The sequence below is a fragment of the Quercus lobata genome, chromosome 4 (assembly GCF_001633185.2).
Source record: "Quercus lobata isolate SW786 chromosome 4, ValleyOak3.0 Primary Assembly, whole genome shotgun sequence".
Classification (NCBI taxonomy): domain Eukaryota; kingdom Viridiplantae; phylum Streptophyta; class Magnoliopsida; order Fagales; family Fagaceae; genus Quercus; species Quercus lobata.
This window is the reverse complement of record NC_044907.1, coordinates 18,815,760-18,839,155: the sequence shown is the minus strand read 5'-3', so window position 1 is coordinate 18,839,155 and position 23,396 is coordinate 18,815,760. Positions and strand designations below refer to the sequence as shown.

The 23,396-nt window shown below is 41.6% G+C and overlaps 1 protein-coding gene and 1 pseudogene across 1 annotated transcript; both read left to right on the top strand.

Annotated features, from left to right (window-relative positions):
• Nucleotides 1-702: 702 nt before the first annotated feature.
• Nucleotides 703-6,068, top strand: LOC115988136 (peptidyl-prolyl cis-trans isomerase CYP22). Its single transcript, XM_031111782.1, has 7 exons — nt 703-1,045; nt 1,168-1,191; nt 1,287-1,374; nt 3,093-3,185; nt 4,511-4,543; nt 5,141-5,197; nt 5,732-6,068. Exons 1-7 carry the CDS (start codon nt 885-887, stop codon nt 5,840-5,842), a joined length of 567 nt encoding a protein of 188 aa, XP_030967642.1. The 5' UTR covers nt 703-884; the 3' UTR covers nt 5,843-6,068.
• Nucleotides 6,069-8,530: 2,462 nt separating this feature from the next.
• On the top strand, nt 8,531-22,497 carry LOC115984747 (annotated as a pseudogene).
• Nucleotides 22,498-23,396: the final 899 nt, after the last annotated feature.

Sequence of the window (23,396 nt, the reverse complement as noted above, 5' to 3'; positions counted from 1 at the left end):
GTGACATGGTACAAATAAATGTGCTAAAACTTTTACTTATTTTTTGTCCAACTCTCTCTCCTCTCCATTAACCCTTTATCTCTTCTCCCTTTTGCTCAGATCGGTCTCTTTCTTGTCCCTCTTTGGTGGTGGATTTTTGGTGGTTAGGTGAGAATGATCTTTTTTTTTTTTTTTTTTTTTTTTTTTTTTTTTGGCAATAGTAGTTTGTGGGTTGTCGATTGTGGTTCAATCTATGTGGAATTGGGTTTTGGTTTTTGGTTGGTTGCAAGAAAAAGGGGGTGTTTTGGTGATTGGGTAGTTTCGATGGGTTTTGAGTGGGTTGCGGTGTTGGCAATGTTTTGGTTGGGACGATACTAGGTTGGGTTTTTTCGATTTTGAGTGGGTTTCGATGAGTTTTGGATGGTTATTGTGGTGGCTGGTTGGTTTTTGGCTTACTGCTTGTGAGGGGTGGTGATGTTTTTTTTTATTTTTTTTTTTATTTTTGTTTCTTTTTTGTTAATAAAATGTAGGAGCTTTTTAAAGTTATTTTAATGGATGATGTGTTAAAATAAGAGATGTGATACTTAAAAAAAAAAAAAGAAAAAAAGAAAAAGAAAGGAGATGGGATGTAAAATGTATTTTAAATGTTTGTGCTAAAAATTAAATAAAGTAATTTTTTTTGTGTGAAATATATATACCATATTTTTGGCACAGCTACTCCAACTCACGTGACCCTATTCCATATTACACAAATTTTCTCACACAAATAACTTAACACAAGCAGAGACTCATAGTCACAACTCACAACACTACAAGCAAACCAAAAAATAAAAACATAGAGAAAGAAGAAAAAGCAAAGAGCTCCGCAAGACTCACAGAGAAGCAGTGAGGTATTCTATCTATCAATGGCAGGAAACACAGGGTCGGGGGTGGAGTGGCACGTGAGACCACCAAACCCAAAGAACCCAATTGTCTTCTTCGACATCACCATCGGTAACATCCCCGCCGGCCGTATCAAGATGGAGCTTTTCGCCGATATCGCCCCCAAAACCGCTGAAAATTTCAGGTCCTGCCATCCTATCTCTTTATCTCTCAAAAACTCTCTCTCTCTCTTTTTTTGTTATTATTTTTATTTACTGCTAAAACGAATTTAAAATTTTGATTTTTTTTTTTTGGGTTATCTGGCAGGCAGTTCTGTACAGGAGAGTACAGGTAATTTATTAAACTCTGTAAATTCAGTCTCTCATATTCGTAATTTGATCAATTAACAAGGGTATTTTGGTGATTGGTTTGTTGAATACTGGCAGGAAAGCTGGATTGCCTGTTGGTTACAAGGGTTGCCAGTTCCATAGGGTGATTAAGGATTTCATGATTCAAGCTGGTGATTTCTTAAAGGTCTGTACTATTACCCTCAATTTTTTTGTATTTTTATAAGTCTGCTTAGTTCTATGATTACCTGGAAACTGGTTTTGGCGGGTTGGGGTCAGTTGCCCGTAGGTTTTACTGGTTAGAAGCGAGTCCAAAGGACTCTTCTTTAGAAAGGTTTACTATGTTTTTTAAAAGAAAAATATGTTTTGCATTGCGAGTAGAGAAAAAAAGAAAGAAAGAAACAAAGGAAGATGCTAGTAAGAGCCATATTGATGATGTGTGTTTTCTTGTTTTATTTACTATGTGCCATTTGTATGTACAGTAGTTTTAAGCGAAAATGTAAGGTTGTAACTTGTAATCTGCACTTTTAATGTAATCCATTGACACTAGGCATCGATTTTTAAAGTACTGTAGCTTGAGCTCGCTTATGTTTGTGGGAGTTTTGATGGCCGCCCAGCGGTTTCAAATTCCCAAAAGCCCACTTCTGCAGCTCATCTTTGTGTCGCATGCTCAATGATTGTTGTGGCTTCAGAGGACTGGCTGTTGCTGTAGCATCGTTCATTTAATCAATTAGGTTGAGTTCTAGATTGGATTTGTGATCTGTCTAAAGACTCTAAACTGTAGAAAGCATTAGATAAGATTTGAGGTCATGAGTATTGGGAGTTTCTTTTGGAAGTCCTCGTATCTCCTTGATGTATTTGGATGAAGGAGTTTCCAGCATGGCTGAGACCCTTGGGATCTCTGATATGTCACCTCAGCCCCTCTCTTGTTGATTGGCCGACATTGGTGTTGTGATTTGTGCAGCCAAACAAAAGTTGTAGGGTTTGAGAGAGAGACTTGGGGGGGGGGGGGGATTCATGGTAGTATTTATTAGGAGAAAAACTTATCTCATATCTCTTCTGAAGATATTGCATGTTCTTAAAACAGGAGATATAATGGTGAAACAAGCTACGCATAACATATTCTTAAAATTAATAATTAATCTTCATTTCTTCTCCGAAAGAAAGAGGAAAAAGAAAAAAGCCACACTCACACACACACAGGTATTTATATCAACCAGCAATATCCGAGCCAAGAAGGGAACTGGAGCTGAGAACAAGATGGAAAGCACAATTTCTCATTTGGAGAATGAAAGTGGTAAGAGTGCTTAAAGCATGGAGAGATAGGAATGGGCTGAGTGCCCTTATAATGGGTTGGGGATTTTTCTAAATCTGTCAGTTACAAACCCTTCTTTCTATATTCAGTCTAAGCCCTACCTTGATACATGTCTGTCACAATAGCTGCTCTTTGGAGTGAGGGAAGCTGGAGCGATTATCAAGAGAGAGAATCAATAGGAATTATAGATTAAGAAACTCACTTTAGTCACATTAGACCAGACACACCTTTTTTTGCTATCCTATTCCTTTTGTAGAAACACATCTACCTGACCAGTAAAAGGTATTGCACTGGGGAAGATGACTCCGGCTGCTAAAGGTAAGATATTAAAGTTGCTCACGCAGTTTCTATAGAAAGAAGAGCGAGCAAGCTAAAATTTTGCAGTCATACCAGATGCTTATCTCTTCTATATATCTATACATACTCACTGCCTTCTTGATCTGTAAATCCTAGTTTTGCCTCTGCTTTAATTTCTGGAAGTTCTACTTCTGCGATCATATGCATTTCTGTTTGCATTAATAATAATAATAATAATGAGACTTTTTATAATGTTGTTATGCTATTCTTATTATAACAATTTTGCTTTGCAGGGTGATGGCAGTGGATGTGTTTCCATCTACGGACATAAGTTTGAGGATGAAAATTTTGTCGCCAAACACACTGGTGCTGGTCTGTTATCAATGGTATACATCTCTCTTCTTGAAATGTATATGCCATGATCTAGCGTTTGGTGGCTGTGCTTTCCTATGTTCTTGGAAGTTGAAAAAACTTTTTACTGTGTTATTTCCATCACTGTATGTTTGTTCATCATCTTAACTGGAGCTTAGTAGTTTTTGGGACTTGGATCTTGTTGTACTTTGTCCTTAGGAGACCCATAATGTCTTATTTATTTTTAGGTTAAGTTACAAATTACACACACTAACTTTTACTGTTTTCATTTTTGTCCCTATAGTTTCAATTTTTTTTCATTTTGGTCATTTGACTTTCATTTGTTTCCAATGTAGCTCTTCCATCCATATCCTGCTTTTAATCCCCATAAAACAACATAGTTTTGCTATTGGAAACAGATAGGGTTAGCAACACATTTTAGGCAGAGATGGGTTGGAAATAGATGTAAGTTCGGCTAAAATGAAAACATGTCAAAATTGGAGTGTGTAATTTGAGATTTAGTCTTTTTTTATATACTGATTGTTCTAGTTGCATCTTTTGATTTCAGTTAGGCAACAAATGCCTAGTTTGTTAATCAATATAATGTGTGTGTGTGTGTATGTATATGCTTACTTATTAAAAAAAAAAAAAAAAAGGTATCTATGCTCTTTCATGATTATATTTGCCTGTTTTAGAAGGAAATACCATACTTTTATTTGTAAAACTTCCTTTGAATTCTCTTAGAATCTCAGCTATATAAAGCAGCGTTATAATTCAATTAAGCAATTGAATGATATTACTTAATCCTGCGAGGCTTGAAAAAAGTTCAGTGGACTCCTGGACAGAAGGATTTGTCCACAGTTGACATGTAGGCTTGTCAAGAGAATGTGAAAGCAATTGATATTTTATGATCAAGGGTGTAGTACTGTTTGTAGTAGTGGTCCTTGTATATTGTATTAACAATTGGAAGATGGTTGAAAGAAAAAATCTCTCTTTGATTACAAATTGGTAGACTTAAAATCTTGTTCCTACATGACCTCATCAATTCAAATAGGAACTCACCATCTACTTTCATTGTTCAACTCTTTGATAACACGAAAAACCATTAAGCACTTGCATATTGCCTGTCTACTAGGTTGTTGGTGCACCCTTTTTGTACACTTCCTAATATATTTTGATGCTAAAAAATAAAAGAAGGAAATTAGAATGGGTAATAAACTCTTGGACTCTGTTTGTATGAGTTAATATCTCTATCAAACCTCATATTTCTATCCTGAATTTTTGCACAAACTCTTGCTCCAATGTAAAGCTCTATTTGAAATGCTAAAGAAGTTCATCTTTTTAACACCTCTTTTTGCAGGCTAATAGTGGGCTGGGTACTAATGGTTGTCAGGTAACTCAGCAACTTCAGTTCTCTCTCTCTCTCTCTCTCTCTCTCTCTCTCTCTCACACACACACACACACACACACACACACACACACACAGATCACAAGCCTTGATACATCCCCTTTGGCCATCGATATGTGTGGCAACGAGTTGCCCCACTTCAGTTACATGGCAAGGATAGGATCCTTTCAGGTGGGGTGGGGTTGATATGGGGAGGAAGAAATCTGCCCTGCCCTGCCTTACTCAGATGCCATCTTAGGTGATCCTGATGTTATTACTTCAATAAGATTATTTATCACCAGCCTTGTCTGCAAAGTTGCAAATTTTTGTAGGGCCCCTTATCTTTGTTGTTTAGTGGTATAAAAGACCTAGCTAAATAAAAGTCTACTATTAGCTTTATTCTCCTCTTTATATATGTTTGGAGGTGCATATTAGATGACAGAAGCATAAAATTTGATTTTGAACCTGTGTACTCATTGCCCTTTCCTTGATGTTCACACCAAAAGTACTGGGACATCTACTTAACATTTGAATAAGATCTGTTGTTTTCTTTAATTCTTAACTGTAACATGTTGTGTTGATTAAGCCTCCCATTTCCTGCAGTTCTTTATCACTTGTGCAAAATGTGACTGGCTTGACAATAAGCACGTTGTATTTGGGGTATGCTCTAATTCCTTCTCAACTCTGATATTGTATTATTAATTTTTTATTCATCCAAAAATACCAAAATTTTACTCAATAATGTGTTTTCCACTCTAACTTGCAATGTAGACTAGCTTAGGTTTATTTGAGATTTTATTTGAAGTGAAATGAGGCACTAGGCATCAGTATGAAGACTGATGTCTTCTGATTACTGGATTGATTTTAGTTAACCCAAGATCTTTACCCAAAAAATAAAAACCCAAGATGTAATTTTTACTTGTGGTGGGGCAATTCAGGTCTTTGTGATATTCTTAGGAGTTGCATCTGAGGCTTGTAAACAATTGAACTTTTCTTCAGTGTGTTCATTAGGTTGCGTCTAATTTTAGCACAGTTTTGTAAGCAGCTATAAGCTCAAATTGTTCTCCTGCTCTTATCAACAAGCCTCTTCTGTGACCATGGCTAAAACTTTCATTTGCAAGCCTCTTTTCCCCACCTTATTTTCTCAAGTAAATAGTTTTGTAAATAGATTTAATTTTCACTACTTCTATGCAGAGAGTGCTTGGAGATGGTCTTTTGGTTGTCAGGAAGATTGAGAATGTAGCTGCTGGACCCAACAACCGGCCTAAGTTAGCTTGCGTTATTGCTGAATGTGGGGAAATGTAAACTTAGTTCACAAACCGTTCTAACCACAACAGTTTCCATAACCGTTATAGAAGATACTCTCTAAATCAAGTGATCATTATCAACTGTCTTTTTATGGATACACTAAATAACTGATTTTTATTTTCCTTAGACCACAAATTACTGGTGTCAATCTGATTTATCTGCATTTCTCTGCGTGGATAGTAATATTTTCCTCTTCATTTTTCAATGAAGTCATTATCTAACATGTTGGTTGTACATAAGTGAGGTCTTGAAAGTGGTGATTTGGACAGTCTTACCCCTCAATATTTTTATTTATTTTTTTGCATTAAGTGACTGCTCTCAAGATTTAAAAACATGCAGTTCTGCTTGGCAGTGAAAGACTTTTCCATTGCACTAGTCAATGATCCTTCCATTCTTTATCCTTAAGTAGAGAATGTTATTTTTGCATGTGTTGCCAAACGGGCAGATCTATCATGCCTACGGGTTCAATCTTCTATAGCTAGCTAACTTATAAATCCCTTGGTGCTTTCACATAGCCACCACTACTACATATTATAAAATGCCTTTGGTCTTAGTCTTATAGCTAATTAATCTCTTTGTGCTGTTATATAGCCACTAGATATTACAAAACCGCGCATCCACCCTTGCTACACATTTTGGAAAATGCGGAAAAAATTAGTTCACAGTGTTTTACACTGCAAAAATACACTGAAAATGGGACTTCAACTTTGAAAACGTGACTTAAAGTCGCGTTTAAACTGTGTATTTGGATGGTGTGTATTTGCACAACTATGCGCAATAAACACTATCCTTTGGTGTGTATATTACATTGATTTTCAACTTCAAAATAATAACTTTTGATTCATCTTTTGTTGGAAATGGGTTTTGATTTATGATTTGCTAGAAATTCCAATGTAAGCTGCACTGCCAAAGAGCGCTTTTTTTTTTTGGGACCTAAGCATTCATGCTGAGAGGATGGTTTTGTAGAAGAGTCACTCTTATGATAAGATATCTCCTCCAGCCTATACCTTGGGAGCTCCAAAGTTCACATATTCTTCACAATGGATTATAATTCATGTAAAATCTTGCGATACCTTTGGCACATACATCTTAGACTCAACTATCTTGTTGCCAAATCATGCCATTTTCTAATAATCTGATTTCTATATGATTGACACCCGACCATTTGAGGTGTCATGTTGCATGTTTGGTTAAACTCCATTTTGCTTCATTTTCCGGCAGCTCTTTTTCATGTTTGCTAAATTATTGACAGCTCTTGTTATTTGATACCTGTCCAACTTTTCTTCTACAATGTTTTATACAAATCTATGGGCTTCACGAGAGAGATTTTTTTTTTTTGTTTTTTGTTTTTGTTTTTGTTTTTGTTTTTGTTTTTGTTTTTGTTTTTTTTTTTTTTTTGTCTAAGACAATTAAGAAGTGAGAGCTGTGTGTGGAGAAGGATGGTCATGTAGCTTCTGTTTTGTTGTTTGTTTTGGGTCTACGTTGTTTCAGTCGGTTTGGGTCTGTGTTGTTTCAGTTGGTCTTGTTTTGTAGTCTTGTGAATAGCTGGTGATGTACTGCTCTCTTTTCTCCTTTCCTCCTTTCCTGCTATATGTCTATATGTTGAGCCAGTGTTGGAAGTTGAAACGGTTCAATTCAAACAAAACAAGTGGCAAGGTAGATATTTTCATCCATTCATTAACTTAGTAGAATTTATAAATTATAGTATTTGTTTTTTCAATATCATAGATTTTTTCTTTTCATTTAAATAATTACGATACACTGCTAATTGCACAATTCGAACCTTATTCCTCAGGTAAAAAGAGCCTTCTCCTCGTGCAATACCATTGTTAAATGCATCCAAGACACCGCTATATTTCCCCTTATCTTCTTGTTGTCTTTTGCTACAAAAAACTGTAGCAGTTGTATTTTTGTAATGCTCAATTCAAGTTTTTGTTTTTTGGTTTTCTATTACAGTAGCCACTTCATTAAGCCAATCCAATAAGCCTGATTGCCACAACCACAAGCTCCAACGCCACCCCCAAAAAAAAAAAAAACACCTTTTCCATTCATTGCTTAGATTTGTTTGAAACACAAAATTCATTTAATCAATGATAAACTCACAAAGAATCAATTGGGTCAGTGTTTGACCTGCTATGCGGTTGACCTCTTTTTTTTCTAGTCCAAAAATCTCGGAATTAAGTTCAATATTTTTCTTCGGGCCAAATTGGATTAATGAGTTCAGGTTGAATTCCATATCTATTCATGAACTAGTAAAATTATTAGTTTTTGATACCAATATTGTCGTAGAAAAATTAATCGCACAAGACAGGATTTTAAACGGTCCACAGATAAGACATTCTATATTTTTGGGTCCATGCAAAAAAGGATTTGAAGGTTAAAGCTTTGAAATTAACCCCGCAATATTTTTCTCTCACAAGTCCCAAGCTTCATGCTACCCCAATAGCCCATCACTACCATAACCTTGTGACTGATCGATATTGGGTTGGGTTGGGTTTACTGTGACCTGAAACCCGATCCGATAGAAATCGGGTTTGGCTGCTTGAAACCTGAACCGACCTGAAAAATTGGGTCTGTAATCGGGTCGGTTTTCTGGGTCTTGGGTAGGGTCCATGAAGATGAGTTTCTCCCACCTAATTTCAGTGTGCACTTCTGGTATTATTTCTACTTGCTTTTGTCAATGCAATGTCCGAATTTGAAGAATACCAAACATATATTATCCATATGGACCATACTCTCAAGCCTGCGTCTTTCTCAACCCACGAGTCATGGCATCGCTCCATCCTAAAATCATTGTTGCCATCTCCTGCTAACGACAAAGAACTCTTGTTGTACTCATACAATCATGTCATGCACGGCTTCAGTGCAAGGCTTACACCCTCTCAGCTATATGAGATTGAGAAATCTCCAGCTCATTTGGCCACATACCCTGAGTCATTTGGCTAGCTCCTAACAACTTACTCGGTCTACAACAAAACTTTGGCATATGGCCTGCTGCCTCATATGGAGAAAATGTGATTTTAGACGTTATTGATACATGAATTTGGCCCGAGAGCTCAAGTTTTAATGACAAGGGTATGTCACCAGTGCCGAAATGATGGAAGGGCAAGTGTGAGAAAGGCGAGGCATTTAGCCCTTCATCCCGCAATAAGAAACTCATTGGGGCTCGATTCTTTATCAATGGACTCCTAGCTCAAGGTTTTGAGGTCAAAGGAATCCAAGCTCAAGGTTTTCAGACATCCGAGGAAGAGGAAGTCGAATTTCTTTCTGCAAGAGACTTCTCAGGTCATGGTACGCACACAACATCCACAGCGGTCGGTAAGTGTAACCATGTACCTGGTGTAAGTTACTTCGGATATGCAAGAGGCACAGCCAGAGGAGTGGCTCCCCATGCACGTCTTGCTGTTTACAAAGCAGTTTGGCTTGGTGGACTGACTACATCATCCGATATTCTTGCTGGCATGGAACAAGCAATTACTGATGGGGCTGATATCATGTCTTTGTCTCTTGGCTTAAAACAGACACCCTATTTCGAGGATCTAATTGCCATTGCTTCTCTTTTTGCAATTGAGAAAGGCATTTTTGTTGTCTGTGCTGTCGGCAATGAATATTGATGAAGTGTAAACTCGTCAGTCGTAGTAGGCAGATGGAACTCCCCGTCAGCACCTGGGTATCTTCTAAAAGGGGTCACCGGTGTGGTGCCTGCCACAACGCCTCCGATGCCAAAGTTAGAACAATAAAGGAATTCACAGAACTAGAAAGTAATAGGTATTTTCTCAGAGTCTTAGTATCTATATATCTTATGCTGCCAATGTGAGGACTCTATATATGTGAGCTTGACTGCTAGCCGTTAGGGTGTAATGCCTCTCTTTTGTAACGCCTTTAGCCCAATTATGGGGCTTTTATTAGGCTTCAACGGTCTGTTTTGCTGGTTTTGTAACTGCCCAGATTACTTGCTGGCACCATTGAATGACTTTCCTTTCCTCGTCGGTGATGGCTTGGTCGTCGTCAAGGGTGACCTCGTCACTAGGTTGACCTCGTCAAGATAATGTGTTCTCGTCATTCCCATCAGTTGCCCCCCAGGTTCTGTGGTCGTCAGTGACGTGTCATGAGGGCCACAGAAGGTGAAAAGTTTCTTTTCCTGAGTTGTTTGTGACACTTGGGGTTTCGTTTCGAATTTAATGAGTGATGGCGGTGCAGTATGGAACGTGGCCACGTGGCATATGCTGATTGAGGGTATTGATGGCATGACCCATGGGTTTCCCGCTACTTTTCAGTTTCCTTGGGTTTTTGGTTTTAAAAACTTTTCTTTTTCCTTCACTCTGGTTTTTCTTTCCTTTCCTGCTCCGAGTGTTTGTCTCTTTTGTTTGTTTTTGCCATCATTCCGATTCTGTTCCGGCGACTTTGACCTTGCTCCGGCGACGAATTTCTCCGGCCTCGACTGTTCCGCTTTCCAAGGTACGCTACTTCTTCGATTTCTCAGATTTTTTCTTCATGGTCTCCTTATAAATTCCTGATTTTTCCTTTGTCATTTACTTTTGTTGTTTTTGTGTTTGGGCATTTAGGATTGGGTATCCCTTTTCATGGTTAGTTCTTCTGAGGTTTGGGTAGCTTGCCCCTCAGTTTCTTTCTTTTTTGCTCGCTTAGGGGCGGCTTTGGGTGTTTCCGGGGACTTTTTTCCTTTGATTGGGGACTATCTTTTTGAAGGTAGTGGGTTGAGTGTGGTTCTAGGGGAGCTATCTCCAATTTTAGGCCGATCATTGGCTTGGTTTGAGAGAGAGACAAGGAGAATGTCGGAGGTGAGATCCAGTGAATTAGACACTGGGTTGTCGTCTAGCGGCGGCCCGGTCGAGGGTGATATAGCCGTTTCCTCCCCTCGTCAGGTTAGGGCTTTTTACACTCTTAACGAGGAATGTGGGCTGGACGCTGACACAGTGGCTAGGTTTAAGGATAGGTTCCAGTTCCCTGCACGGGTCTGCATTCGTCGGCCTGATCCTGAGGATCGGGCCTGCCACTTCTTTCCTGGTGAAGTGTGCTTCTACGAGGCTGCTTTCACTTCTGGACTTAGGCTACCCGTCCATCCTTTGGTGATGGAGCTCCTGGATCACTTTGGCATTGCCCCCGGGCAACTCATGCCTAACTCCTGTAGGATAGTTATTAATTGTATGGAGATTGGGCTGGCAGCCAACGAAGACATGATCAAAGTGAGTGAGCTCGTCCATATCTACCGTTTAAAGGAATCAAAAGAGTATGGGTACTATGAACTAGTCCCTTGGACGAGGGGGACTAGAATCATTAAGGGTTTAGCCTCGTCATTCAGGTACTGGAAGTCACGTTTCATTTTTGTGTCCGGGGATGACTTTGAGACCCCTTCTAGCGAGGCTTGGAGTGATATTCCAAGGTTACTTCGTCGGTGAGGAACCCCAAACTTAGGTGCGTCCATGTTTCTTCTCGTCTGTTTATTTTTGTCTTACATGTTTGGTCGTCACTAACCATTTGTTCACTTTCTTTTGCAGTTAAAAAACGTCCCAAGTTGAAGAGCAAATACCAGGGTCGTGTTCAGAAGGCAATCGAATATGCAAAGAAGATTGAGAGTTGGGACGATCTCCTTGACCCACGGACACTTGCTTTCTACTGTTTAGGCCCGGATCCATCTCCTTACGTTTTGCGTAGCATTACCATCGAGGAGAAGAAGAGTAAGTGTTTACCTCGTCAGTACTGTTCTTCACTTGCGTACTTTGGATTTCTTAGTCTCCTTTTTTCTTTTCTTTTTTTATAGAGATGATGACCAAGTTCAACAAGGATATGTATGCCAAGATGAGGGCCAAGAAGGACGAACCCTTGGCTAGTATTGGCAAGAAGGTAGTTCGTATTACGGGGAAGGGTCCGTCTGTCGTCCCCTCTGTGGATGCCACTCCCATCGTCTCGGGAGTTGAAGGTACACGGGTGGCTTCGCCGGCCACCTCAGTCGAGGAGATCCCTACCCCGTCATCGAAGAGGCCGAGATTGTCAGCCAAAGACAAAGAGAAGGAGAGAGTTGATTCGTTCGTCTTTGACGACGAGGGTGTGGCTGTGGAGCGGGCACATAACATTGTGAGGGCTGAAGACCTTAAGGTCTTTTCTGGAGGGCCTATCAATGTGGTTGCAGGTCAGCACGTTCATAAAATTGTGCAAGTAAGGCTGTTCATGCGTTTTCCTTGGTTTCTTCTCACATCAATTTCCCCATTTTTTTTTACTGACGCACTTATCTTGCTTCGTCAGATGTTGGGGGAGAGCCTTCACCTTGCTTCTAAGTGTTTCACTCAAGAGGCTAAGGTGGCTTCTTTGACATCTAGTATGGAGGCTCTGGAAAAGGAGAACTTGATGCTGAAAAAGGACCTTATCGAGTCGATGGACGAGGCTGCAACCTTGAAGGAGAAAGTCAAGGCTCTGAATTCCGACCTTAAGGTCGAGCGTCAGCTGAATCTGGAGAAGGACGACCAGCTTTAGGCGGCGAAGGAGAAGTTGAAGACGATCGCTGCTAGGTCCGTCGAGGCCTTTCAGCAAGGAGTATTCCACAGTACTCTTCAGTTGGTACTTCAAGGGCTTCGAACTCCTTCGCAGGTACCTCGTCAAGCACCCTACAGGGGTTGATCTGCCGAATTTGGATTTAGAAGTGGTAGATCAAGAGATGGCTGCTGACGAGGCTGCCCAGTCTTCTGTACCTGAAGGTGACGCCCCTGTTGCTGATGACGCCCCTACTGCTGAGAATGTTCCTGCTGCTGACGATCCCGTTATTGACGCTCCAGACACCCGAACCTGATACTTAGGAAAATTTATCATTTATATTTGCCGTTGTGTTTTGGGCCCTTTTTGGAGATGTACATATATATATTTTTTTATTTCTATTTTCAGAACAATGTCTTTTGGCCCTCCGTTTTATGGGTCTGTAGGAAGAACAAGGATAATTGCCCTCTGTTTTTGGGTTTTTTTATGATTTAATGCTTACCTGCTTTTGTGGCTATGCTACTGTCTATGACCATGCATATGTTTGTGATTTAGCATAAACTTCTTAGCATACCTTGTACTTAGCTGGTACTTAGCATAAATTTCTTTACCCGTGATTTGCTCGTCATTCTTTATCCTTGATGAGGGTTTTTGTCCTTCTTCTTTTTCTCCTTGTTCTTTTTCTTGCGGGTTCGTCAGTATCCTGAGTTCGTCGAGTGGGACTCTGCCATTCGCGTAGGCTTTAGGATTATGTCTACATCACCAGCACGTTCTTTGGGCCTTCGTCAGTGATTTACATCCGTCTTGGCGGAATCTTATCACTTAGCCATTTTATTTTGGTGACTTACATCCGGTTAAGGAATCTCGTCACTTCGGGCTTCGTCAGTGATTTACATCTGTCTTGGTGGAATCTTATCACTTAGCTTTCACATATTTTGTACCCGTTATAAAGGTCGTTAGTAACTTACATCCGTCAACGCGGAATCTTGTTACTTTAGTTTACCTTATACTCATCGGCGTTGTCATCGGTAACTTACATCCGTCAAGGCGGACTCTTGTTACGTTAGTTCGATTTACAATTGACTAGACCTGTTTGCATAAAGACATCAAAGAATAAAATTTTTATTGAATTCAAGAGTGACTGCATTTGTGTATTACATCTACTGGTGGTACTTTTTTAAATGCTCAATGTTCCATGGTCGAGGGAGTCTCTGCCCGTCCATGGTTTCCAGGTGATAACTTCCTTGTCTTGAGTAGTGAATGACTCGGTATGGACCTTCCCACGTAGGACCCAGCTTTCCCTGGGTAGGGTCTTTAGTTGCTGTGGTGGTCCTGTGTAGGACGAGGTCTCCTATGTCCAGTCGTCTGAGTTTGACCCTCTTATCATAGTATTCGGTCATCTTTTTCTGATACTTCGTCATCTTGCTGGATGTGTTGTCTTTTACTTCGTCCAGACAATCCAGGTTGAGTCGTATTTCGTCGTCGTTAATACCTTCGTTGAAAGTTCCTCGTCTGATGCTCGTTACCCCCACTTCGACTGGGATATGATTGTCAAGGGATTACTGCTTCTGTGCCATAGGTAAGCTTGAAGGGGGTTTCTCCTGTTGGGGTTCTGGCGGTGGTTCTGTAGGCCCACAGGACATTTGGTAGTTCTTCTGGCCAGGCACCTTTCGCATCATCCAATCTGGTCTTGATAATCTTGAGCAGCGTCCGGTTCGTCACTTTCGTCTGCTCGTTTGCCTGAGGATGCCCTGGGGATGAAAACTGATTCTTGATCCCAAGGTTTGAACAGAATTCCCTAAAGTCTTGGTTGTCGAACTGCCTCCCATTATCTGATATGATCGTCAAGGGAATCCCGAACCTGCAGATTATATTCTTCCATACAAAGCTCCAGATCCGAGCCTCAGTGATCGTTGCTAGGGCCTCTGCTTCAACCCATTTCGTGAAATAATCAATAACAACAAGTAGAAATTTTACCTAACCTTTACCTTGGGGCAGAGGACCGACGATATCAATTCCCCACTATGCAAATGGCCATGGGGAAGCTATAGTCGTCATTCTCTCTACTGGAAGCCGTTGCACATTCCCGTATCGCTGGCATTTGTCGCACCTCTTGACGATCTCAGCAGCGTCCACCTGCATGGTTGGCCAAAAATATCCTGCTCTTACCACCTTGTTTACCAGGGATCTGGAGCCGGCGTGGTCGCCACAAATTCCTCCGTGGACTTCTTCCAGGATGTATCTAGCCTCTTCCTCGTCGACGCACTTCAAGTAAGGCATAGAGAAGCCTCTCTTGTACAAGGCGTCATTCAGGATCGTGAACCTGGCTGCTCTCTTCTTGATCTTTTTAGCTTCTTCTGTGTTTCGGGGGAGGTGCCCATCCTGGAGGAAGGATATTATGGGCGTCATCCAGGTGTCTGTGCTCTGGATGGTGAACGTTGCAACCTCTTCGATACTAGGGTGTTTCTGGACCTCCATGGCCAGGTCCATGCTAATCCCCCCTTCTTCTGATGACGCTAGCTTTGATACTTCGTTAGCCCCCATATTCTGACTTCTTGGGATCTGCACGAACTCCACTGTATCGAACTCCTGAGTTAGTTGTCTGGTCAGCTTGAGGTATTTCTGCATCCTTTCTTCCTTTGCCTCGTACTTTCCCCTGATCTGTCCGATCACTAGTTTTGAATCACTTTGGATCAACAAGTTTTTGGCACCAAGAACTTTCCCAAGCCTCAGTCCCATCAGTATTCTTTCGTATTCAGCTTCGTTGTTGGTGGCTGGGAACTTTAGTTGGATCCCATATTTCAGCACTTCTCCGTCAAGGGTGGTTATGACGACCCCTACTCCCCCCTTCTTTTGGGCTGACAAACCATCAGTCTGTATTGTCCATTTATCTACCTCGTCAGTAATCCTATCTTCGTCTGGAAGAGTGAATTCTCTGATGAAGTCCGCCAGAGCTTGCGCCTTGATCGCTGTTCTTGGATGGTACTCGATGTCAAATTGACTAAGTTCAATTGCCCACTGGACCATTCTCCATGCTGCTTCTGGCTTGTTCATTGATTTTTTGATTGGTTGGTCCGTCATTACAAGGATGGGATTTGACTGGAAATATTGCCTGAGCTTGCGCGAGGCTACTATTAGTGCAAACGCAATCTTTTCGATCCTTGGGTATCTGGACTCAGCTCCTTGGAAGGCTTGGCTCACGTAGTAAATCGGAAGCTGCTTCTTGCCTTCTTCTCTAATCAAAGCTGCACTTACTGCCGAGGCTGACACTGCTAGGTACAAGTATAGGCTTTCTCCTTCTTTGGACGGGCTTAGGAGAGGTGGACTGCTCAGGTATTGCTTTAGCTCTTGGAACGCCGCTTCGCACTCGTCGGTCCAGGCAAAAGCCTGCTTCAAGGTCTTGAAAAAAGGCAGGCATTTGTCTGTAGCCCTAGAGACGAACCTGTTTAAAGCCGCTATCCTTCCTGTGAGTTTTTGAACATCCTTGACGGTTTTGGGTGAGGCCATGTCGATGATAGCTCGTACTTTCTCTGGGTTTGCTTCTATTCCTCTCTGAGACACCATGAATCCCAGGAACTTCCCCGAGGCTACCCCAAAAACATACTTACTTGGATTCAACTTCATTTGGTGTTTTTTGAGGGTTGCAAAAGTTTCCTTCAAGTCGTCCAGATGTGTGAGCTCTTCCTTGCTCTTGACGAGCATATCGTCCACATACACCTCCATGTTCCTGCCAATCTGTTGGCTGAACATTTTGTTCACCAGCCTCTGATACGTAGCTCCAGCATTTCTCAACCCAAAAGGCATTACCTTGTAACAGTAGAGTCCTTGACTTGTGATGAAGGCGGTCTTCTCCTGGTCTTCTTCAGCCATCTTTATCTGGTTGTACCCTGAGAAGGCATCCATGAACGTCAGTAACTTGTGCCCGGCTGTGGAGTCCACGAGCTGGTCTATTCTTGGTAGAGGGAAGCTATCCTTTGGGCATGTCTTGTTCAGGTCGGTAAAGTCTACGTACATTCTCCATTTTCCGTTTGCTTTCTTTACCAGGATGACGTTGGCAAGCCATTTAGGATAATACACTTCCTGGATGAATCCAACCGTCAAGAGTTTGGTAACTTCCTCTGCAACTGCCTGATCTCGTTCTGGGGCGAAGGTTCTTCGTCGTTGCTGAACGGGCTTCCGTTCTGGGTCCACATTCAGCCTGTGCTGAATGACTTCTGGAGATATGCCCGGCATGTCCTCGTGACTCCATGCAAAGACATCTAGATTCTCTTTAAGGAACCTTATGAGTCTTGTTCTCATCTCAGGGCTCAACGTCGTCCTTATCTTGGTTGTCTTGTTCGCATTTCCTTCTACCAATTCCACTGCTTCCAGGGCCTCTATCCCGTCTTCCTCTTTTTCTTCAATCATCCATGTGTGGTTCTCCTTTCCAGCTAGGACAACTTGATAGCATTCTCTTGCTAGGACTTGATCACCTTTCACTTCACCAACGCCATTATCTATTGGGAATTTCACCTTCAAACAGTAGGTTGACGTCGCTGCCTTCCACTTGTTGAGGGTGGGCCTTCCAATGATGACATTGTAGGATGAGGGACAATCTACCACCAGGAAGTCTACTTGTTTGGTCAACTGTACTGGGTAGGTCCCTGCCGTCACCGTCAATGTCACTATGCCTCTGGGGTAGACCCTATCTCCACTGAAACTGACGAGTGGAGAGTCAAAAGGGCGAAGCCTTTTTGGATCTAATCTCAGCTGCTGGAAGGCTGGGAAGTAGATGATGTCCGCGGAGCTTCTGTTATCAACGAGGATCCTTTTGGTATTGAACCCTTCTATATTCAGCATTATGACTAGGGGATCATTGTGGGGCTGCTTCACTCCCATGGCATCTCCTTCACTGAAAGACATGTCCTGGTATGTTCGTCGGTGCTTGGACGAAGGTATGGCGTGGACACTGTTCACCTGTCTCTGGTATGCCTTTTTGAGTGATCTAAATGATCCTCCTGAGAATGGTCCTCCTGTAATCGTGTTTATCTCCCCGATCACCTTGTGTGGAGGATGGGACGGATGGTCGTCATCCCGGGAGAAGGATTCATGCTGGATTTTATTGTCGTCCCTGAACTTGCCATATTCTCCTTTCTTTACATACTTTTGTAATTTCCCTTTCCGTATTAACTCCTCTATTTGCTCCTTTAGGTCTCTGCAATCCTCTGTGTGGTGGCCGTGGTCTCTGTGGAACCGGCAATACTTGTTCTTGTCACGGACATTGGGGGATGAGTGTAATGGCCTGGGCCATTTGAGATAATGCTCGTCCTTGATTTGCGTGAAAATTTTGTCAACAGGCATAACCAGAGGAGTAAATCTTACCGTCCGAGGATTTTTATCATCCTTCCTCCTGTTCCCGTCATTGTTCCGACGGTCTGGTCGATCTCTCTTTTGCTCCCTACAGTCGTCTTCCCTCTTGGCCTTGTTTCCTGGCTTCTCGGTATCTTTTATGGAAGCTAAAGCATCTTCAGCATTCATGTATTTCTGTGCCTTCAGGAGCATCTCCGCCATCGTCTTTGGGGGGTTCTTTGCGAGGGAGGCCACGAGGTTTCTGGACCTCGACCCTGCTTTGAAGGTCGTCAGCTGCACCTTGTCATCAGCTTCGTCCACCTCCAGAGTCTCCCGGGTAAATCGTTTGACATATGACCTCAGAGTTTCCTTCTCTCCTTGTCTTACGGTGAGTAAGTAGTCTACTGGCCTCTTTGGGCGTTGCCCCCCTATGAAGTGGCGCAAGAAGGCACTACTTAGCTGATCGAAGTTGTCTATGGACGAGTTTGGCAACTTAGTAAACCATTCTCTTGCAGCTCCTTTGAGAGTCGTTGGGAAGGAACGACACAGTATCTCGTCAGGTGGTTGTTGAAGCCCTAAAGTCATCTTGAAGGTATTAAGGTGATCCTGTGGGTCTTTTTGTCCGTCGAATGGCTCAAGTTGAGGTAAGCGAAACTTTGACGACACAGGGCATTCGAGTACTGCGGCGGTGAAGGGTGAATCCGTAGCCTTTACCATTTTGTCTACGCTTCGGTCCGTCTTCTTCTTAATGGCGCTCCTCAGTTCGTCCATTTCCTTCCTCATTTCTCGAAGGAGGTCCGAGTTCTGCTCATCCAGAGTAGTTGGTCTCTGAGGGGTTCCTCTCCGTTGACTATCCCCTTCTTCCTCCAGGTTACCCTTGGACCGGTTCTCTTCCTGTTGAGCCTGTTGAACCTGCTGGAGCCGTAGCTTCATTTCCTGGTTTTGTTTGGTGAGTTCTTCAATGGTGGCTGCAAGGGCTTGGGCTTGCTGGGCCAAGGCCGCTGAATCTGGGTTGGATTCCATCTGAATGTAGAGGGTTGACGGAAACTACGTTTTCAAATATGAATTTGAGAATATCGTTCCCCACAGACGACGCCAAACTGATGAAGTGTAAACTCGTCAGTCGTAGTAGGCAGATGGAACTCCTCGTCAGCACCTGGGTATCTTCTAAAAGGGGTCACCGGTGTGGTGTCTGCCACAACGCTTCCGATGCCAAAGTTAGAACAATAAAGCAATTCACAGAACTAGAAAGTAATAGGTATTTTCTCAGAGTCTTAGTATCCATATACCTTATACTACCAATGTGAGGACTCTATATATGTGAGCTTGACTGTTAGCCGTTGGGATGTAAATGCCTCTCTTTCGTAACGCCTCCAGCCCAATTATGGAGCTTTTATTAGGCTCCAACGGTCTGTTTTGCTGGTTTCGTAACTGCCCAGGTTACTTGATGGCACCATTGAATGGCTTTCCTTTCCTCGTCGGTGATGGCTTGTTCGTCGTCAAGGGTGACCTCGTCACTAGGTTGACCTCGTCAAGGTAATGTGTTCTCGTCATTCCCATCAAATATAATTTCAAAATGACTAAAAATGAAGCAACTTGGATCACAACTGTTGGGGCTGGCACTCTTGATCGAATTTTCCTTGCAACAGTAACTCTAGCAAATGGGGTTTCCTTCGAAGGTACATCCTTCTTTCCAGAGAGCGTTTTCATTAATGATTTGCCTTTGTACTATGGCAAAGGTAACACGAACGAAGCTATTTGCAAGGACTCAGCATTGGATAGAAAGAAGGTTGCTGGAAAGGTGGTAATCTGTGATAGCTACAGGCTAAATGTTTCTCAACAAATCATGGAGCTTGAGAGGGCAGGTGCTTATGCGGCGATCTTCTTGGCAGTTAAATCTTCAGGGCCTAATAAGTACTCTATTCCAAGCCTTATTTTGCCAACTTCTTCAGGGACCTTAATTAAAGAGTATGTGACAAGGGTGAAAAACCCGAGGGTGAAACACATGAAGTTTGCGTTAACAATGTTGGGTACAAAGCCTGCACCTCAAGTGGCTGATTTTTCCTCAAGAGGGCCGAGCAAAATTAGTCCTGGAGTTTTAAAGCCTGATATTCTCGCTCCAGGAGTTAATATTCTAGCCGCATTTCCAACCATCAAACCGTTAGTGAAAGTAGGTAACTATGATTTGGTTACAGATTATGCAATATTGTCAGGTACATCAATGGCGACACCACATGTTGCTGGGGTTGGAGTTTTACTGAAAGCAGTCTACCGTGAGTGGAGCCCGGCAGCTATCCGATCGGCTATGATGACCACAGCCTATACCAAAGACAATACTGGCACAATTTTTAAAAGCCAATTGACAAACTCTTCTGCCTCACCTCTAGAGTTTGGCGCAGGACATATCGATCCAAACAAAGCCATGGACCCTGGACTCATCTATGACATGGGTTTGCAAGATTATATTGAGTGTGTGTGGCCTGGGGTACTGTTACGTACCTGCTGCCATATCAGATTGTGTTACATACCAGCTGCCATATCAGATTTGGTTCTTGCTTTTGAATTTGCTTAGGAGTTTATCTTTATCTTAGCTATTGATTGTTATCTAACATTTCAAGTATTTGTTGGGATAACAATTGCCTTTATCCTTATTAGATTAGTAGGCTAGGTTGTAGGAATTGTTTCTATCGTTTAGGTGTTGGATTTGTTTTTACGTTCAGTTTTAAGCCTATATAAGGCCTATTATGATTAATAAAGAGGTATGAGAATATTTTAGTAAAAATCAAGTTTTGCTTGTTAAGGAGGTCTCGGTTATCCCTCAAAGTATAACCATAAATTTCCTCATCTACTGTTTTATTTCTGAAAATCCTTAGATCTAACCATAGCCCCTCAAAGGAAAAGAGGATCTGCACGCGGCCGTGGAGGGGGTTGTATCAAATTGGTATCAGAGCAGGTTATGGTTGAGGATCGTGTGGACAAATTGGAAGGTGAGGTTAACAACTTGACTTCGATGGTTTCGGAACAACAAAAGATGATGAAGGAGATACAGGGAATGCTTGCTGCAATGCATACTCGTTTTGACAATCTTTCGAGTAATCATAGCAGTGAGAGTTCTCACAAGCGTGGTGAGGGGGAAAGGTCTTCAAGTAGATTCAACTTTGGACCATCCAACTCACGTAGTGTTGTCATTCGAAGGGTGACAAAACTAGATTTCCCACGCTTCAATGGAAATGAAGATCCAACTAGTTGGATCTGCTGTGTAGAGCAATTTTTTGAATTCCAAAATATTGCTGAGGAAGAAAAAATTTCATTGGCTGCCTACCATTTGGAGGGGGAAGCACAATTATGGTATCAATTACTAAAGGAAGAAGAGAGAGTGACCACTTGGCCTCTCCTTAAAGGAGGCTTGTACACACGTTATGGCCCAACAGAGTTTGATGACTTCTTTGGTGATCTAACGAAGCTTAGGCAAATGGGATCTGTGAGAGAGTATCAAAGCCAATTTGAAAGATTGCTTAGCAGAGTAGGAAAATTACCACCGGCACAACAAGTGGGTTGCTTCATTAGTGGCCTTAAAGAACATCTACGAATTGATGTTCAAGCCCTCAAACCAGCTTCCTTATCTGCTGCAGTGGGCTTAGCTCGCCTCTATGAAGCCAAGTCCCAATTTCAACATCAACAACCTCCATCTGAAGAAAATGAAGAACCTTTGCCTCTATCTCTTAGCAAAGTGAGTCCTACTACTAAGACTATCAAGAAACTTACACCTACTAAACTCAAAGAGAGGCGAGACAAGGGCTTGTGCTTTAATTGTGATGAAAAATTTGCACCAGGACATCAATGTAAGAAGCTATTTTTTATTGAGGTGGGTTGGCCGGATGAGCATGGAGAAGGATCCCTTGAGGACAAGGGATGATTTTAAGGGGAAGGGAGTGTTACGTACCTGCTGCCATATCAGATTGTGTTACGTACCAGCTGCCATATCAGATTTGGTTCTTGCTTTTGAATTTGCTTAGAAGTTTATCTTTATCTTAGCTATTGATTGTTATCTAATATTTCAAGTATTTGTTGGTATAACAATTGCCTTTATCCTTATCAGATTAGTAGGCTAGGTTTTAGGAATTGTTTCTATCATTTAGGTGTTGGATTTGTTTTTACGTTCAGTTTTAAGCCTATATAAGGCCCATTATGATTAATAAAGAGGTATGAGAATATTTTAGTAAAAATCAAGCTTTGCTTGTTAAGGAGGTTTCGGTTATCCCTCGAAGTATAACCATAAATTTCCTCATCTACTGTTTTATTTCTGAAAATCCTTAGATCTAACTGTAGCCCCTCAAGGGAAAAGAGGATCTGCACGCGGCCGTGGAGGGGGTCGTATCAGGTACACTAAGAAGCAAATGAGTGCTCTCATTAGAAGAACTCAATGGAGTTGCAACAACAAATCTATTCGTGATTTAAATTATCCCTCTTTCATGGCTGTACTCACAAACGAAACGAGATATCCAGTGAGAATGAACTTTAGAAGGGAAGTGACAAATGTTGGAAACGATAGAGCTGTTTACCAAGCACATTTGGAGAACATTCCTAGAGGAATGAGAATAAGTGTCGAACCAAGGACTCTTACATTCACCCGCAAATATCAGAGTCGAAGTTTTGTTGTGGGCATTGAGCTTGATGGAGAATTTCCATTTCCAATGGTAAAATTTGGTTTTCTCAAATGGATTGATGAAGATAGCCACATAGTACCAAGCCCCATAGTGGCAATTAATTTCTGGTGGACAATATCAGCATTTCATGTGCTAAATAGTACCAATTATCTTGGCTATTTGTCTTCTTAGTTCAAGTGAGTGTTTGTTGATCAAGAAAATCTTAGAGTTCTGTGTTATAACTATATGTTGGCTTTGTAATGTGAGATTAAAGTTGGTGTGCAAGTTATTATATGTATCAATAAAATCAGTGGTTGTAATTTATTGTTAGAACCAGTGAAAAGAGTCTAGCATGTAAAACTCGTGCTGTTGTTTTTGAGTTCAACGTCCTCTGTAGTTGACTAAGACGGTACAACAATATGCCGATTTTAATCTGTGGTAACTAGTTTTTTTTTTTTTTTTTTTTTTTTTTTTTTTTAACAATAATAAGTTGGCTTAAATTGATTAGTTTAAGTGGATTCTTGTTAATTCAACTGTTAAAATCTCTTGTCGTTAAATAAGACATATGAGGTTTAATCCCTGCCTGCTCCAAAAATCAAAATTATTTTATTGTAAAGAGTAATCATCATAGAGCGAGCATTATATGTAACATCCCTGTCAGTTAAAAAGAAAGAAAGAAAGTGTAAGGTGAGATATTTTTGGGACCACACGGGCCCCACCTACCCATTCACTATCCACCACTCATCTCACACTATCACTTCATCACTTGGCTGGCCATCCCTTCTTCTTAGGGTGTGTTTGTTTTGGGTGAAAATCACTTCCGGAAATGCTTTTCCGGAAATGGGGCTGTTTGGTTGGTCCGGAAAATTCTATTTTTCGGAAATTGAAATCCGTTGACCGAAAAAAAATAGCTTTGACCACGGAAATCATTTTACACTTCCATTTTCACTTCAAAGTATTTCCGGAAAAAGAGAGAGAGAGAGAGAGAGAGCGCGCGCGCGAGAGGAGAAGATCGAGCTCCAGTCAGTTCGACGATTGCCGGTGAACTTCGAGCTCCAATCCGCACTGATCTCGCGAGCTCCAGTCCGACA